Below are 16,736 nucleotides of genomic sequence, written 5' to 3' on the forward strand. Positions count from 1 at the left end.
CGAGTTTCAGATGAAAGTTATCTTTTTCTGGCCATTTTGAGTGTTTAATTGACCCCACAAATGTGATGCTCCAGAAACTCAATCTGCTCAAAGGAAGGTCAGTTTTGTAGCTTCTGTAACGAGCTAAACTGTTTTCAGATGTGTGAACATGATTGCACAAGGGTTTTCTAATCATCAATTAGCCTTCTGAGCCAATGAGCAAACACATTGTACCATTAGAACACTGGAGTGATAGTTGCTGGAAATGGGCCTCTATACACCTATGTAGATATTGCACCAAAAACCAGACATTTGCAGCTAGAATAGTCATTTACCACATTAGCAATGTATAGAGTGTATTTCTTTAAAGTTAAGACTAGTTTAAAGTTATCTTCATTGAAAAGTACAGTGCTTTTCCTTCAAAAATAAGGACATTTCAATGTGACCCCAAACTTTTGAACGGTAGTGTAGCTTATTTAATCCTACCCCTTTTCCCACCTCAGAGCGTTTACAAATACATACATTCATTTACTGACCTTTTTATAGTAAAATAACATCAGTGAATGAGTAAGACAATAAATAAAGGGTTTGTATGTTCTCTGTATCCAACATTATTTATTATTCTAACTGATCTTTTTTGTAACACAGTTAGTGAATGAAGCGTACGTTTGTAGTTGTTTCCCCATATTTCTACACAATAACTCAGATATGGTAACACTAGTGAGCAGTAGAGAATATGAAGTGATTTTTGGTCTAGAACATATTTTGCTTTATTCATTATTGATGTGTTCCTTGATATTTTATGTTGTATATTTTTTATATGAGGTTTCCAGTTCATGTTATCTATTATTTCACCCAAAAATGTGTTTTCTTTTACCCTTTTAATGTCTACTCTGTCTTTTTGTATTTGTGTTTGACTTTTCCTTCTCCTGTTACCGAATAGCATTATTTTAGTTTCACTGAGATTCAAAGATAGTCTGTTTTTGTCAAACCATCTTTTTAATGTGTTCATTTCTTCTGTTATTATTTGTTTTAGCTTCTGCGTGTTCCAACCTGAACAGAACACAGACACGTCATCTGCAAATAATACTAACCTTTGTAACTTTACAAATGCCATTTATATAAAGATTGAACAATTTCGATCGCAGTATTGATCCCTGAGGTACGTCACAAAATATTTTCAGTACGCCAACAAAATAGTTTTGAGGAATATCCTTTTTTTTTTGTTCTTGCATGACTGTTTTCCACAAGGTGACGCCCATAAAGGCATGCTTGGGTGAGTTTGGTGTTGAAGAACTCGCAGAGAGTCCATCAAAAAATCTTTGCGATGACCTAGAACGGTGGTTCTCAAACTTTTTTCACCAAGTGCCACCTTACAAAACACTTGGATCTCCAAGTACCACCATAATGACTAACATTACAATACAGTAGCGTAGTAGTCCTAAGTAATAATATAATAATAACATAATAATAATAATAATATAAAGTATATTTTCGGCTGGATCAACTCTCTATTTTATGCTGCCCTTTTTTAATTTTGTACATGGTAAATGGGATTTGTTATATATTGTATATATTATAAAAATATAATATAATATTATATAATAATATAACAGAGTATATACTGTATAAACTAAAAACTAAAAACCCACCTTTTTAGCACAACTTTTTAGCACAGTTTTTATCAAATTTCTCTGCCTTCTAGCTTTTAAATACACCGCTTGTCTTATCTGTTTTTATCCAGTGCTTTCATGCTTTTATTTCTATTTTTATCTATGTTTCTGTTTTATCTAATGTTTATCTAGTTTGTGTCATGTTTTCATTTCTATTTTATTTTTTTATTATATATTCTAAATTTCTTTTTTTTGTTTTTATTTTTTTTTAGTACTTTGTAGCACTTTGAGATTTTAACAAATGTAAAGTGCGTTACAAATATAATTCATTATTATTATTTATTATTGTATATGTATAATATGTAAATATTACATACATGTTATATTTTATATTGCTACTATGGTACCTTTTTAGTCTACTTAACACCTGCATTATCCTTTCCATCCTTACCCTTTCCATCCTTTGAAACTGAGCTACTGTGTGGAACGATTTCCCTTGTGGATCAATAAAGTGTGTCTAAGTCTAAGTCTAAGTACCACCTTACAAAACACTTGGCTCTCCAATTACCACCATAATGACTAACATTCAAAGGCAGTAGCGTAGTAATCCTAAGTAGTCATCAAAAACAAGGGAGAGGTTTTATTTAACAAGTATATCTAATATTTTTGGCTACACAGTTTGAACACTAACACTGTGTTTGAATGCAGAAAAATAAAACACTGTACTTGCATAATGAATCAAATACAATTAATTGTATTTAAGTGTTTCTTTGGTGTACCACTAGTGGAACACGTACCACAGTTTGAGAATCCACTGATCTAGAACATTGGTGACCTTATCTAGTAGCATCTAATACAGGGGTGTCAAACTCATGTTGGGTCAGGGGCCGCATGGAGGAAAATCTATTCCCAAGTGGGCCGTAATGGTAAAATCACGGCATGATAACTTAAAAATAAAGACAACTCCAGGTTGTTTTACTTTGGCCAAAAATAGAGCAAAGCACATTATGAAAACGTACAAATCACAAACAGTCCTCATGACAAAACACTTCAAGTTTGTTGAAAATTCGGAGGAAATTGGTGCAGCTTCAAAAACACAATGAGCTTAGACTTGGTCTCAGTGTATCTACAAAGCCAGGATTAAACTTTAAATCACAGTCTTTCTGGGATTGAATCCAGTGCTAACTCAACAAACTGTAAGAAAAGGAGGTAAAAACTATTCAAAAGGGTTAAGTTCACTTTTCTTGTGTTTGACAGCGACATTTTGGGGCAACGAGGGTGCCAAGTGACGATGTGTTTGAAGAAGAAGACATAAAACGGCTGTTTTTTTTGTTTCATGTGGGTCGAGGAGGAGAAGGAGCCACAGTCACCCTTTCTGTGTACTAGAGATGTCTGATAATATCGCACTGCCAATATTATCGGCCGATAAATGCTTTAAAATGTAATATAAAAAATTATCGGTATCGGTTTCAAAAAGTTGCTAAGCTGCTCCTTCGCTTGGAAAGGATCCAGCTTAGGTGGTTCGGGCATCTCGTGCGGATGCCTCACGAGCGTCTCCCTAGGGAGGTCCTTGTTGCACGTCCCACTGGGAGGAGGCCCCGCGGCAGGCCAAGGACCAGATGGGGGGATTACATCTCCTCTCTGGCCTGGGAACGCTTCGGGATTCCCCAGGAGGAAGTCGCAAATGTTGCTCTGGAGAGGGAAGTCTGGGGGTCTCTGCTGGAGCTGTTGTCCCCGCGACCCGATTCCGGATAAGCGGTTGAAGATGGATGGATGGGTTTCAAAAAGTAAAATTTATGACTTTTTAAAACGCCGCTGTGTACACGGACGTAGGGAGAAGTACAGAGCGCCAATAAACCTTAAAGACACTGCCTTTGTGTGCCGGCCCAATCACATAATATCTACGGCTTTTCACAAACACACAAGTGAATGCAACGCATACTTGGTCAACAGCCATACAGGTCACACTGAGGGTGGCCGTATAAACAACTTTATCACTGTTACAAATATGCACCACACTGTGAACCCACACCAAACAAGAATGACAAATAGGGATGTCCGATGATGGCTTTTTGCTGATATCCGATATTCCGATATTGTCCAACTCTTTAATTACGATACCGATATCAACCGATACCGATATCAACCGGTACTGATACATACAGTCGTGGAATTAACACATTATTATGCCTAATTTGGACAACCAGGTATGGTGAAGATAAGGTACTTTAAAAAAAAAATAAAATAAAATAAAATAAGATAAATAAATTAAAAACATTTTCTTGAATAAAAAAAAAAGTGAAACAATATAAAAACAGTTACATAGAAACTAGCAATTAATGAAAATGAGTAAAATTAACTGTTAAAGGTTAGTACTATTGTGCAGCACGCACAATCATGTGTGCTTACGGACTGTATCCCTTGCAGACTGTATTGATGTATTGATATATATTGATATATAATGTAGGAACCAGAATATTATTAACAGAAAGAAACAACCCTTTTGTGTGAATGAGTGTAAATGGGGGAGGGAGGTTTTTTGGGTTGGTGCACTAATTGTAAGTGTATCTTGTGTTTTTTATGTTGATTTAAAAAAATATATATATACATAAATAAATAAAAACCTTGTTACATTGTTTAATGCATCCAGCGGGGCAGCACAACAAAATTAGGCATAATAATGTGTTAATTCCACGACTGTATATATCGGTATCGGTAATTAAGAGTTGGACAATATCGGAATATCGGATATCGGCAAAAAAGCCATTATCGGACATCTCTAGTTCAAATGGAACAATACATATAGGTAATGATAACTTGAAATACAAAATAAAGCAGATACATGGATGGGAAGAAAGAGAAGCCAACTATATTAACCTTGTAGATTGTTGTAGTAACAATAGTAAACACGTTTGTAGTCTTACGTGAGCGTGTGATCACCTGATCTGGTTCCTCTCTTTCTCCATCTCAACACTCTCGGCCTCCAGGAACTGATTACAACCGATTATCACAACAAAATTAGGCATAATAATGTGTTAATTCCACGACTGTATATATCGGTATCGGTAATTAAAATTTGGACAATATCGGAATATCGGATATCGGCAAAAAAGCCATTATCGGACATCTCTAGTTCAAATACAACAATACATATAGGTAATGATAACTTGAAATACAAAATAAAGCAGATACATGGATGGGAAGAAAGAGAAGCCAACTATATTAACCTTGTAGATTGTTATAGTAACAATAGTAAACACGTTTGTAGTCTTACGTGAGCGTGTGATCACCTGATCTGGTTCCTCTCTTTCTCCATCTCAACACTCTCGGCCTCCAGGAACTGATTACAACCGATTATCACAACAAAATTAGGCATAATAATGTGTTAATTCCACGACTGTATATATCGGTATCGGTAATTAAGATTTGGACAATATCGGAATATTGGATATCGGCAAAAAAGCCATTATCGGACATCTCTACTGTGTACCTCTTGCTTGGCCCCGGAATAAATCGTTTGCTTGCCTAACAGAATTGCTATTGTGACATCCAGTGGACAGATTTAGAACAGCAGTTTCTTACGTTTAAAAACAACAACAACAAAAAACAAACTAATTTTTATACTTGGCAAATTCATCACGGGGGCCAGAAAAAACCTGTTTGCGGGCCGTACGTTTGACACCCCTTATCTTGTAGAAAGACTTCCCAGAAAATATGCAATCTGTTCTCACTTCAAGGGGAGCCAAATATATTTTCTTCCATTTTCACTTATTGCGGGCGCTGTGGGGTGATCACAATCAAAATACTTTGGTTCATGAAGTGGGAGTTAAGGAATCTAGTGTACTCACTGTCGCTGACACACACACCTACCCGATCAAAGTCCAGGTCCCGCGAGGCGATGGACTCCAAGGACCCTAGGTAGCTGCCTGGTCGCGTGGTCTCCCACCGGGACAGCTTGGCTCCGTTCTCCCCCAGTAACCCCCCGCCTCCGAGACCATCTGCATCCCTGCTACTCAAGCCGTTGGTCTTCAGCTCGTTGTCAAGGAACATCTGATATTTGGGGCTGGGTGGCACGACTCGGGGAGTGGAGGGCTCCTCCTCTGACAGGCTGTCCGGCTGCTTGTTGGCATCACTTTCAGGCTCCTGGAACAATGAGGGAAAAGATTGAAATAACAACAAAAAAAAAAGACATCTCAACCATCAAGACAGGACAGAGGCAAAGGGTGATGTTAGTAATGCGTGTGCTGATGTCAGCGATTTGAAGTGTGACTACATGAATGCATAGAACCAACAGGTGGACTACGATCAAGACAACACTACGAAAGGAAAAGTGCCAAAATATACAGATGTCTTCCTGAGAACAAGCGTCCTCTGCAGTGGACGTTTTGGGTTTTGCATGGCAGGGCAGTTTATTGCCACAAGTTGTAACTATGTAACCGAAGACGAATGTCCACTGCAGAGGACATGGTTCTCAAGAGGCTATAGTATAGATGAAACAAAGCTACACTGCAAAAACTGAAATCTAAGTAAGATTAAATATCTCAAAAAAGGGTGATATTTGCTTATTTTCTGTCTGATAAGATAATTCTTCTCACTAAGCAGATTTTATGTTAGAGTGTTTTACTTGTTTAAAGTGTTTTGGTCCTAAATGATCTCAGTAAGATATTACAGATTGTTGCTGAGATTTGATGACCTATATTGAGTAAAACATGCTTGAAACTAGAATATCAACTGATGCAAAGCTGTGTCATCAACTTTCACAAGTATAAAACTACTTTTTTAAAGTAATAATTTCTTACTTCATGCATGATAAAAAAATAAAAATAATGATGCCGAGCGCATATCATTATGTCAAGATAATGGCACTAGCATTTACTTATTTAAGAATATTTTTCAACATATTGAGCAAAAAGGTCTCATAAAAGTGCACTTGTTATTAGTGAGAATATACTTATTTTAAGGTATTTTTGGGTTCATTGACAATAACAGTTCTTGACAAGCCGAATTTTTTTTCTTGTTTTTGAACACCTACTTTTTGCAGTGTAGTTTCTCAATGATTGGAAACTGTAGACCTTCATCAAGGTTAAACTTCACATAACCAGGATTTTGGGGGTCGATTAGTTCGTGGAAATGAACCGATTACCAATCAAATCACCTGAGAACCAGCGTCCTCTGCAGTGGACGTTAGTTTATTTCTTTTGCCAATATTTACACATTTCCTTGTTCATGCGAAAACACGACTGCAGAGGACCCCGATTATCAAGAGGTTTAGCTTCATTTTAAAAAACGTACAGGCCCAAAGTTTGGACACACCTTCTCTTTCAATGTGTTTTCTTTATTTTCATGATTATTTACATTGCAGATTGTCACTGAAGGCTTTAAAACTATGAATGAACACATGTGGAGTTATGTACTTAACAAAAACAAAAAAGGTGAAATAACTGAAAACATGTTTTATATTCTAGTTTCTTCAAAATAGCCACCCTTTGCCCTGATTACTACTTTAGCACACTCTTGGCATTCTCTCGATGAGCTTCAAGCACACCTTCAAGCATACCACAGGGGCGATATAGCTCGGTTGGTAGAGTGGCCGTGCCAGCAACTTGAGGGTTCCAGGTTCGATCCCCGTTTCTGCCATCCTAGTCACTGCCGTTGTGTCCTTGGGCAAGACACTTTACCCACCTGCTTCCAGTGCCACCCACACTGGTTTAAATGTAACTTAGATATTGGGTTTCACTATGTAAAGCGCTTTGAGTCACTAGAGAAAAAGCGCTATATAAATATAATTCACTTCACCTGTGAAGTGAGAACCATTTCAGGTGACTACCTCTTGAAGCTCATTGAAAGAATGCCAAGAGTGTGCGAAAAAGTAATCAAAGCAAAGGGTGGCTATTTGGAAGAAACTAGAATATATAACACGTTTTCAGTTATTTCATCTTTTTTTGTTAAGTACATAACTCCACATGTGTTCATTCATAGTTTTGATGCCTTCAGTGACAATCTACAATGTAAATAGTCATGAAAATAAAGAAAACGCATTGAATGAGGAGAAGGTGTGTCCAAACTTTTGGCCTGTACTGTACATACTGTATGTAGCAACAACACTTTTTTTCTTGACATGCAATGGTTAAAACTAGGATTCTGGGATTTGCAAAGATAATGTCTTTGACCCGGTTAAATTTTAATGCAGTTTTAAGTTTTTTTCAACACCACCACCATCAATATTAAAAACATTTGGTATGCATGTTCTTTTTTTTACAGCCTGGGCCTGTTTGTAATAACTAAAAGTTGTCAGACTTGCAATAAAAAGACAATTGACTGCTTATTACAGTAATGTTTGACGATTCGACTGCGAGGTTGATAGTCGAAACGAACTAATCCGAATCGGTTCCTTGAACTATTCTAAGAAACACCATAGTTGACTGCTTATTACAGTAATGTTTGACGATTCGACTGCGAGGTTGATAGTCGAAACGGACTAATCCGAATCGGTTCTTTGAACTATTCCAAGAAACACCATAATTGACTGGTTATTAAAGTAATGTTTGACGATTCGACTGCGAGGTTGATAGTCGAAACGGACTAATCCGAATCGGTTCGTTGAACTATTCTAAGAAACACCATAATTGACTGCTTATTACAGTAATGTTTGACGATTCAACTGTGAGGTTGATAGTCGAAACGGACTAATCCGAATCGGTTCGTTGAACTATTCTAAGAAACACCATAGTTGACTGCTTATTACAGTAATGTTTGACGATTCGACTTCGAGGTTGATTGTAGAAACGGACTAATCCGAATCGGTTAGTTGAATTATTCTAAGAAACACCATAGTTGACTGCTTATTACAGTAATGTTTGACGATTCGAATGCGAGGTTGATAGTCGAAATGGACTAATCCGAAACGGTTCGTTGAACTATTCTAAGAAACACCATAATTGACTGCCTATTACAGTAATGTTTGACGATTCGACTTCGAGGTTGATAGTCGAAACGGACTAATCCGAATCGGTTTGTTGAACTATTCTAAGAAACACCATAATTGACTGCCTATTACAGTAATGTTTGACGATTCGACTTCGAGGTTGATAGTCGAAACGGACTAATCCGAATCGGTTCGTTTAACTATTCTAAGAAACACCATAATTGACTGCTTATTACAGTAATGTTTGACGATTCGACTGCGAGGTTGATAGTCGAAACGGACTAATCCGAATCGGTTCGTTTAACTATTCTAAGAAACACCATAATTGACTGCCTATTACAGTAATGTTTGACGATTCGACTTCGAGGTTGATAGTCGAAACGGACTAATCCGAATCGGTTTGTTGAACTATTCTAAGAAACACCATAATTGACTGCCTATTACAGTAATGTTTGACGATTCGACTTCGAGGTTGATAGTCGAAACGGACTAATCCGAATCGGTTCGTTGAACTATTCTAAGAAACACCATAATTGACTGCTTATTACAGTAATGTTTGACGATTCGACTGCGAGGTTGATAGTCGAAACGGACTAATCCGAATCGGTTCGTTTAACTATTCTAAGAAACACCATAATTGACTGCCTATTACAGTAATGTTTGACGATTCGACTTCGAGGTTGATAGTCGAAACGGACTAATCCGAATCGGTTCGTTGAACTATTCTAAGAAACACCATAATTGACTGCTTATTACAGTAATGTTTGGCGATTCGACTGCGAGGTTGATAGTCGAAACGGACTAATCCGAATCGGTTCGTTGAACTATTCTAAGAAACACCATAATAGACTGCTTATTACAGTAAGATAAGAACAACACAACTGTGGCTTTGCTATGCATTGAAGTCATTTCAACGATGTCAGTGCAAGAAAAAGGAGCTGTTTTGCAATGGAATATGTTAGGATTATAGGTATGTTAGTGACAGTTATGGGTCGGGGAACGTCATTCATGCCAAGTCCAAAAGACAAGATATGACACTGACGTGTGATTAGGAGACAACAAGGAAGTGTTTTGGGCTCTGTCGGACTTGTGTGCTGAGGAAGACAACAACCTATCTCGTTTAGTCAATAAACCGGCGCTACCATATTGACATATACCTCTGCACTTTTTGTCGACCATAACTACAAATATTCAGATACTGCAAATGGTTTTTTTTTGTCCGTCTCATTTGTTGGGTTCCACATCAATATTGGAAGCTGTGATTGACATTTTGTTAATAGCGTTGACGCATTGTGTCAAATGTAGTCAAGATGCTAAATATCACACCTTTAACTACATGCTGCAAGGAGCTATTACTTCTCACACAGAGCTTAATGATCTTCTCATTTCATGGACATATGCACAACTTTGTGCTCTCGCTCTATTGCTCCTATGCTACGCACATTTCATAAATCCACCAACTCAGTGCTGAAAAGCTGGAAAGATACACTATGACCTACGTGGGGAAATACTTATTTGCTCTACTGCTGATGTTGTCATTTTACCCCCTCACAAAGATTCGAAGAGTCCAGAATGTTTGGTAGGTTTAATTAACAGACGTAATATCTACAAAAAATCCAGAAGAAAAGGTGAATAATTAATACGTATTTGAATAAGTGAAAATAAGTATTTGACCTCCAAACAAAACATGGCTTGGTACTTTAGAGAGAAACGCAGGAGAGACATTTTGTTCTAGTTGGTCAGGAAATAAATGACTCTGCTTAGCTTAATAGATAATCTCCAAATCCTGAAATTCATCGCTTGGAAACTTTTTGGGGAATTTGATTGATTGATTGAAACTTTTATTAGTAGATTGCACAGTTCAGTACATATTCCGTACAATTGAGCACTAAATGGTAAGACCCGAATACGTTTTTCAACTTGTTTAAGTCGGGGTCCACGTAAATCAATTCAGGGTAAGGGACCAATTATGCAAAACCAACTTTTCTTACCTATCGATACCTGTTTTTGCGTATTTAGGAGCTACATAAGTATTGAAAATGTTAAATCAAACCATTAAGACAGGCCTGGGCAATTATTTTGACTCTGGGGCCAAATCTACAGAAAAAATTGTGTCTAGGGGCCGGTATATCTATTTTTAGGAACACTTACACAAAACCTCACAATAATGTCTGAATGCTAAAAACGTTATGACAGACCGCATTAAAAAACGGAATGGAATTTTAAATTTTTTTACTGAATGAAAGACCCAGAATGTACATGAAAATAAAGAATGTATGATTAACTATGAACGATAAAACACTGAATATTGACAACATATGAACGTCAAAGCCCCCCTCGATCGACATATTTTACAATGAAGCGAAACGCGACAAAAATGCAACAAACAGCGAAATATGAACGCAAAGGGTAAAAAAAACCCACCTACAATCTGATACATCTGATATATCACTAAGCTTTAGAACTTTGTTGTAAAAATCTCCTTCCGCGTCTGTCCCTGACACCCGCATTTCAGGTTGGCCGCTCTGGAAACACTCTGTGGAAACGCTCCCCACCCACCCTGCTTCGTGCCTCGTCTGAGCTGCTGTGACTTAGATTACCATAGTAACTAGTATACCATTCAAAAGCGCAGATTCCATCCATTTAAATACTTCGTATAGTTCAAGACTTCTGGTCATTTGAAAACATCACTGCACATCATAATGACAGCTACAGTTTCGATCTTAAAGATCGGAAAAAATTATTTGGGAATGTCCGGCGGACCAGATTGAGAAGGATGCATGCTGCCCCCTGGCCTTAATTTGCCCAGGTCTGCATTAAGGAATGGTGGAAATATTAATAAAACAAGCGAGCCGTTTGGAATTTGCCCAACTTGTGTCATTTTTCCAATTGGTCAGCGGATATCTTCATACATGGTAGAAATTCACCCGAAGAGCTTTGCGCGAGTCCGCCATTGTAGTCCGACGCTGTGGTCAATAAGCTCTTGCTTTTTCTCTCTCCTCTTGTTGTGGGGCAGATTGGTTCGTACATTAAAGTTAAAGTTAAAGTACCAATGATTGTCACACACACACTAGGTGTGGTGAAATGTGTACTCTTTAGTATGACTCGGCCGGGGTTTGAACTCACAACCTACCGATCTCGGGGCGGACACTCTAACCACTTTTTTTTTTTTAATACAAAGTAGCGTAAAGCTCTAACTTATATCTCTCAGTAGACTCCATATGTAAGCGCTCAAACCATAACAAAAAGATGACAGTGAGAAGACGCAGTTGAAGTGGAGGCACATAAATAAGACCGCCCACAAAATGGTACATCCTGAAGACAGGGCTTCGAGATGGTCTGTAAAACATAATCTGTGCAAAATGTTTACCAAAGAACTACCATTACATGTTATGTAGACCACAAGGAAGTGTCTAACCAAAGGTACGCCGGGTGTTGGACGGACTGAGAAGGGGGGTTCAATGTTTGACTTCGAGGTTGAAAGTGACTAATCCGAATTCTAATCCGATTCTAAGAAACACCAGTCTCTTAGTTCCTCCCATAAAAGTCTGGGCTTTAACCACACAAGGTGACACTATGTACGGAGCTCCAGAGCCAGGCTGACTGACTTTCAACTTCTTCTTTTTTTTTCCATTTTAGATGTATGTGGTGGTTTCTATCTCCCCAGGCTTCTGGCTGAAGGACAGGACTAATTAGTGTGCTCCATGAGCACATAACCAGCATGTGGAGTCGATGGTTCATCCATCTTCTTCTGCTTATCCAGGGTCAGGCCACTGGGGCAGTAGCCTAAGCAGAGAAACACAGACCTCTCTTTCCTTGGCTACTTTGTCAAGCTCCTCCCGAGGTATCCTGTGGCATTCCCAGTTTAATAGAGACATACTATCTCCAACATGTCCCGAGTCTTCCTTGAGGCCTAATGCCTCAGACAGGCACCGAGTGCCTCCAGAGCAGCGTTTCCTCTCAGATGACGGAGCTTCTCACCCTGTCTCAATTTTGTCCTTCCGGTCATTATCATCATCCTTGGCTGCAGACGCTCGTACAAGATGGTTGGTAGAGGATAAAATACTTATTTTAACTCAATCAAATATACTGTAAATCATGTCAACGTAAACAAACTAAATTAATGTATTTTTTCTGGATTTCTTTGTTGATGTAGTCTCTCTCTCTAATTAAAAAACCCATAATAAAAATGATGGACTGTTCGTGTCTTTATAAGTAGATAAACTTACTGATAGAGAACACTATTGCTTTTAAAGCTACAGTAATGCGAGGTAACTGGCTTTATATTTATAAAGTTCTTGTGAGCTATCCAGCCATCCATCCATTTTCTACCGCTTGTCCTTCTCAAAGGAATTGGGATCTTTGACACGAATAAGTAGTGACTTAGGCTATGTCTACACTAAGCCGGATAATCCCTTAAACTAATAATTATTTAGCCTACGCCCCGTTTCAGCCACACTAATCCATCAATAAGGTCCCCCTCCTCAGACAATTTTTTACACGGGTAAATGCGCCATGTATTTCTTGAATCTCCGGCTCTTAGCTTTGTATGGACTCATTGATCGTTTACAAACTGAGTTCGGAGAGGAAGTGACGTCAGAAAGAACGCGCCACAGCCAGCTTCATTCCAACCGGAGCTAACCCCTGGAAAGATGGAGGCGAGTCATCCAGACATGCCCGTGTTTCTCATTCTTCTACACGTACAGACGCTTGTGGAAATCACACATGAATACCTTAAGAGAAAGCGATTGCAGCTATTTCGGATACTACACATCTCAGACGGCGAGAGAACTTTCGAATGTCCGGGTCCGCTGTGATTCTACTTACCTAAAAACTTCGTCAATTTGTCGATAGGGAGACAACGAGATTGCAGGCTCCCGTGGATGTGATAAAAAAAGGTAGCGTGTACTTTGTATTACCTGGCCGACGAGTGAAGACTGCGGAAAACATTGAATGCATTTGGACTGGCAAAGCAGACCGTATCAGTTATTGTCCGCCATGTATGTCGCATACTCAACGTCTAGGTCCAGAGCATATAAAGTCAATAAAAACGAATAGACTGAAGGTGAAGGCAAAAGAGTGAGGAGTGTCCTGACCAGGTATCTAGGTCCCTAGATTGAGTGTTGTAAAATGTTTTTTGTCACATTGTTTACTTTTACATGTCCATTAACGATTTGATTAATTTATGATGGCTCAGGTGTGATACACTACAATAGGGCCCCACAGCACACTGGATTCCAGTTAATTGAAATACCACAACACTGGATATTGTTCAGATAAGTAAAATTTAATTTAAGAACTTGCACACAAAGCAACACTGGAGGTGCCTATGACGTGCGCATTTTCCGCGTTACGCCGGCAGACGGAGGGGAAGGGGGTCTTAAACGACCATTGTGTGTGTGTGGACAAGGATAAGGTTAGGTGGGATTTAGCCGGCTAAGTGTAGAAGGGGCCTTAACCTGGCTGTAGGGCTCTGTTTCGAATGTACACTTACAATACAATTAAAAAAGCATTTCTACGATACTTAAGAAAGCTACCATCAGTTTTCAGTTTTGTAATGAAAATCCTCATACAACAATAAGTTGCGGCTTCGCCACAAAGCACCGTATCAACAGAAACCTGATCAGAAACTCAAAATGACAAAAGTCTATTTGACTAAAGCACATCATGCGTGAAATCACCTTGTGGGAAAAAAAAGTGATTTTTAAGTAAGGAAAGTGGAAAGTGAAGCTTGACTAAATCTATTTGATCAGTTTGATTATTGAGGGCAAGCTAAGAATCTCCTTTGGATGTTTAATCATGCATTCCAAGAACATGCAGAGTGATTCCACATCTTCATGCAGAGAAAAAAACTTTTCTCTCATGCAAGATTGCTTCTTTTTTTGCTTACCGATCCCATCCCAGAGTCCGCCACTGAATCTCTACCAGAGTCTGTGCTTTTGTTTGAATCTGTCCTCTCACCGCCGCTCCCTACTGGACAATCAATCCTTGCGGTTATCTGGCTAGTTTGGACGACTCTCTGAGCCAACACCACCACACTCTGACTATCTTCCTTGGACGGAGGAGTCACAGAGATGCTTGGAACTGGCTTGTGGTCTTGACCGATAACGGTCGGACCCGACTTTAACTTTGACTTTGGAGGACAGGTAGTCTCAGAGGAAGTGGGCTTTTGAGCTCTTCCTGCCGCAGAACAAAGACTATGGGGAGACCTGAGATACGGGTCGCAATCTGGACCAGAGAATTTACTGATTAGATCTTTGACACTGCCAGCTCGCTGAAGATTCGAGAGGCCCGCGTTCTTCTGACTGGCTCTCCAGTTCTGATTGGCCTCTCCTTTGTTGCTGGTCTGCAGAGGACTAAGTGGCGAGCGGGAAGGAGACTCTGGCGTTTGCTGAAAAGGTTGGACACAATAACAAACACCCTCAAAGGAAGTTAAGGTGAAGCAGCAAACACATTAGCACCCCATTAGTAGATATGACCATCATATTTGACAATTTGAAAACAAACAAAAACAATAGTACCTGGTAGCTACCCTATTATTCGATTTTCCTGGTAGGTAGTACTAGGTAGGTAGGTCTTTATTGTCATTGCACAAATGCGACGAAACTTTGTTTTCAGCACACACCCGTTCAAGATTAGACAAACAAAAAGTGTACAGGGTTACAGAACAGGAACGTTGATGGGTCGCCACAAGGCGCCCCGTAAAATATGGGGAAAAGGTAAATGTAAATGTGTTATACTTGTATAGCGCTTTTCTACCTTCAAGGTACTCAAAGCGCTTTGACACTATTTCCACATTCACCCATTCACACACACATTCACACACTGATGGCGGAAGCTGCCATGCAAGGCCCTAACCACGACCCATCAAGAGCAAGGGAGAAGTGTCTTGCTCAAGGACACAACGGACGCGACGAGGTTGGTAGAAGGTGGGGATCGAACCAAGAACCCTCAGGTTGCTGGCACGGCCACTCTCCCAACCGCGTCACGCCGTCCCCAAATAATAATCTAATTAATGTGTCTGTTTTTAAAAGTATTGTTGAATTTGACTGTGAATTTCTTGCCATTTCTAATATAAAGTATTACAAAGTTCTTACTTATATAGTCTGAAAAATACGGTAGTTATTGAAAAGGTAAAAGAAAACACATTTTTGGGTGTAGTAATAGATGATAAAATGAACTAGAACAGTGGTTCTTAACCTGGGTTCGATCGAACCCTAGGGGTTCGGTGAGTCAGCCTCAGGGGTTCGGCGGAGGTCGAAACACACCCGACTCATCGTGTAAATACAAACTTCTCCCTATCGGCGTATTACGGATATGGCAACAGCTGACTGGTTTGCAGGTGTGTAATTTGTTGTGAGTTTATGCACTGTGTTGGTTTTGTTGTTTGACCAAGGTGATGTTCATGCACGGTTCATTTTGTGCACCAGTAAAAAAACATGGTAACACTTTAGTATGGGGAACATATTCACCACTTTTTAGTTGCTTATTAACATACAAATTAGTAACATATTGGCTCTTAACTAGTCATTATTAAGTACTTATTAATGCCTTATTCGGCATGGCCTTATTATAACCCTAACCCTCTAACCCTGACCCTAACCCTAACCCTAACTAAATAACTCTAAATTAAGTCTTTGTTACATAGAATATGTTCCCCTAGTGTCCAAATAACTCTAAATTAAGTCTTTATTACTTAGAATATGTTCCCCATACTAAAGTGTTACCAAAAACAAATAACTTTGTCTTGAATTTGAAAATTAAAAAAAAAAATGTTTCACTAAAGAAGGGTTCGGTGAATGCGCATATGAAACTAGTGGGGTTCGGTACCTCCAACAAGGTTAAGAACCACTGAACTAGAATATACGTGGCGCAAGAGTATATTACAGCCTTTAATCAGTATTATGTGTTACCAATCAAGTGCGCAAGTTCGAGTTTTTGTGAAATGTTGGTTCAAATAATGTTCCTTATAGTGGTGTAACGATGATAATCGATATATCGGTTTATCGTCCTTAGCTTTAAAGGCCTACTGAAACCCACTACTACCGACCACGCAGTCTGATAGTTTATATATCAATGATGAAATCTTAACATTGCAACAAAATTTCCCGGGGAACTTCCGGTTGAAAACGTCTATGTATGATGACGTTCGCGCGTGACGTCGATGGTTGAAACGGAAGTATTCGGACACATTGTATCACAATACAAACAGCTCTGTT

The 16,736-nt window shown here is 38.9% G+C and overlaps 1 protein-coding gene across 4 annotated transcripts in view; it reads right to left on the reverse strand.

Annotated features, from left to right (window-relative positions):
- Positions 1-16,736, reverse strand: part of LOC133638731 (cingulin-like protein 1) — a 163,893-nt gene that overhangs the window by 30,704 nt on the left and 116,453 nt on the right. For 2 of the 4 annotated variants that reach the window (XM_062031625.1, XM_062031626.1), the window contains 2 exons: positions 14,408-14,908; positions 5,463-5,735 (listed from right to left, as the gene is read on the reverse strand). In XM_062031625.1, the coding sequence (XP_061887609.1) occupies positions 5,463-5,735; positions 14,408-14,908 (774 nt within the window). The remainder of the gene's footprint in view (positions 1-5,462; positions 5,736-14,407; positions 14,909-16,736) is intronic. The other 2 variants (XM_062031628.1, XM_062031629.1) reach the window with 1 other exon arrangement.

This window comes from Entelurus aequoreus, linkage group LG21 (assembly GCF_033978785.1).
Source record: "Entelurus aequoreus isolate RoL-2023_Sb linkage group LG21, RoL_Eaeq_v1.1, whole genome shotgun sequence".
NCBI classification, from domain to species: Eukaryota; Metazoa; Chordata; class Actinopteri; order Syngnathiformes; family Syngnathidae; genus Entelurus; species Entelurus aequoreus.